Source organism: Arachis ipaensis, chromosome B04 (genome assembly GCF_000816755.2).
Source record: "Arachis ipaensis cultivar K30076 chromosome B04, Araip1.1, whole genome shotgun sequence".
In the NCBI taxonomy this organism is placed as follows: Eukaryota; Viridiplantae; Streptophyta; class Magnoliopsida; order Fabales; family Fabaceae; genus Arachis; species Arachis ipaensis.
This window is the reverse complement of record NC_029788.2, coordinates 473414-476436: the sequence shown is the minus strand read 5'-3', so window position 1 is coordinate 476436 and position 3023 is coordinate 473414. Positions and strand designations below refer to the sequence as shown.

At 37.0% G+C, this 3023-nt stretch overlaps 1 protein-coding gene across 1 annotated transcript in view; it reads left to right on the top strand.

The window, feature by feature from the left end:
- The window catches only part of LOC107638394 (organic cation/carnitine transporter 7), a gene marked incomplete in the record, with an annotated part of 3177 nt that extends 2015 nt beyond the window's left edge, over positions 1-1162 (top strand). The window contains 4 exon segments of the mRNA XM_021120287.1: positions 1-68; positions 153-241; positions 324-526; positions 661-1162. Of these exon segments, the coding sequence (XP_020975946.1) occupies positions 1-68; positions 153-241; positions 324-526; positions 661-906 (606 nt within the window).

Here is a 3023-nt window from a genome sequence, read left to right as displayed (position 1 = left end):
GAAGGAGTGGTTTCCAATTTAGGTGGCGTCTCATCAGTCCTAATGCTTATGTCAGCAAAATTGGCAAGGTCAACCCTTCTATTATGGGCAGTGTTCTTTGGTAATGCTTTTTCGTATTATGGCCTTGTTTTGTTGACCTCTGAGTTGAACAGTGGGCACAGTAAATGTGTGCCGCATAATTTGGACAGAGGGAAGTCTCCGGATGTTAGCTACAAAGACGTTTTTATTGCCAGTTTTGCAGGTATGTTTTCTACGGGTTTCCAGAATTATCTCAATCTACCCATGAAGCAAAACGCACAACTAATACATCTCTTTGTGCATAGAGCTACCTGGGCTCCTGTTGTCAGCTGCTGCAGTAGATAAACTTGGTCGGAAGCTCTCAATGTCAACTATGTTCTTCCTGTGTTGCATTTTCCTTCTCCCATTAATGTTCCATCAGCCTGAAGGCCTAACAACAAGCCTTTTATTTGGTGCTCGCATATGCATCACAGTGACATTCACCGTTGTGTATATATATGCACCAGAGGTAACATACTTATTGCACAGTAATTTAAACGAGATTGTAGAAAAATAATACTCGAGAGAAATTGTGTACTACTAGTACTAGTACATGTCAACTCAATAAGGCTAGTAAAATAATGCTACGTGATGGAACTGCAGATATACCCAACTTCCGTTAGAACAACAGGAGTTGGAATGGCAAGCTCAGTGGGCAGAATTGGTGGAATGATATGCCCTTTGGTGGCAGTGGGTTTAGTGCATGGTTGTCATCAAGTTCTTGCTGTCCTCCTGTTTGAGATTGTAGCTCTTCTTTCTGGAGTTTGTGTTATGTTCTTTCCTGTTGAGACTATGGGCCAAGATCTGCGTGACAGTTTGTCAAGTCTAAATAATATCAACAGCACATAACAGTAAAACATGAAAATATATAGCTAAATTTGTTCCCTGCCCTAATATTCAAATTACTAGAGGGAGGGAGGTGATGAATATGCCAAGAGTTATCGATCTAAACAAGGGTGTATTTTGTGAAACAAGGGTCAATTGCTGTTCTGCTAATAGTCCACATGAGTAATTTGTATTAGTACCCTACATCGTTCAATGTAAATGGATTGTTATCAAGTCACCATTTATCATGAGAAAAAAAATTTCATATTTATTTTTAAAATTTTGTTTGATGTTGTTCAAGAGTACTTTTGTTCTTTTGAATTGACGAATTATTTGAACAAATTTTGTAGAGAAAGTCTTGAGCTCGTCCTTCTCATTGTGGGAAGTGTATTTGCAAAAATTTCGATGCTCAAATTAGCATGAATCATGAGAGGCATTATATAACATTTTTTAACTAAATATTTGACATAATGTATTTGATTTTATTCTCTTCTCTATACAAAAGGGGTAATAATATAGATATTAACTTTTACTAATTATAATATGCAGTTAAAATTATTTTTAACCACATACTAAATTAGAGATTTAGAGATCATATCTATATGCATGTATTTAAAATAATGTATATATTGTGAAGTTATGAGTTTCTCTTGTATGAATTATTTTTTTCATGTATTACTCTCTTTATAAGATACTTGATTCTTCATTATATGTTGAGTCATTAAACTCATAAAACTGAGGTACTAGATATTATGTCCATTATCGTTATAACTTATAACATCTTCCATAGAATCTTTTTGGAATTCGAGATAATCATTGGAACTAGTTTCTTAGGACTTTAGATATTCTTAATTCTGGTTTTTCGTATTGGGTTTAGAAAAATAGTCCATAACATACCTCCAAATTCGGTATGCCTTTCTCTCAAAAAAGTCATTCCATATTTTAGATCTCATCCCAAGCATTTGGATTTTTAGAGGGACTTAAAACATTGACTTTCGAGTTTTAGTGAATCAATTACCAAATTGGTGAAATCTCGAAATTTGAGTTTGTTGGGGTCAAATTATATAATGTTAAAACTCTGACCATAACTTCTATTAATTTTTTTGGCTTGTTAAATACGTTTTAAAAAATTAGAGTATTTTTGTCCATGTTAAAATAATTTAGGTACATGGTTTATCTTTAATTTTTAAATTTTATAAAAATAAAAAAATTAGATAAACCCTCCTTTATTCTCATCACATGTTAACTATAATAAGTTAATAACAAAATATTACTTAGGGTGTCCATGGATCGGATCGTATCCGCAGATCCGCGGTATTTATCCGCATCCGATTCGATAATTGCGGATACGATTCGATCCGCAGCTTGATCGGATCGGATAGGATCCTATTCTGTTAAAGATCGGATCGCGGATTTCTGTGCTGTATCCGCGGATCCGCAGATCCGCACAAAATAATTAAAAAATAAAAAATAAAAAATATATATACGTTAGTTACTTTGTGTTGCAGCCACCTAACATAACCCTAATCTCATTTTCACATTTTGCACTTCACGTCTTCACCCTTCGTCCCTTCCCTTCCAGCCTTCCTTGTTCCTTCCTTCACGGCGCTGAAATGTGAAAGCTTGAAACAAAGTGAAACCCAAATCTCCAGACCCCAATCTCACCCATTCACCCCCAATTTCTGAAACCGTTCACCCCGCCGTTCACCCCCTAGCCCCCAATCTCTCAGACTCTCACGGTCTCACCTATTTTGTCGTTCACCCCGCCGTTCACCCCGTGACTCCCAATCTCTGAGAGTCTCACCTATTATGCCGTTCAGGTCGCCGTTCACCCTCGCCGTTCCTGCCTGTGCTGGTCGGCTTCCTCCTCAACGTTCACGACGATGTTCAAATCCTTGAGCAGGCTGTTTAGAGCAACACTAGCATCAGCTGCTTGGATTCTCTGCCTCTCTGGTTGAAAGCCCACAATCTCTCACCCCTAGGCCCTAATCTCATCGCCACATTCAGGAGTCAGGACTTTAGTCTTCAGGTAATTTTCATGAGTAACCTGCTGAATTGAAATGCTCTATTTCTCTATTCTGTGTTTGGACTCGATTTTTTGACTTATTTTCAATACATAATAGTAACCTGTTGTAATTACC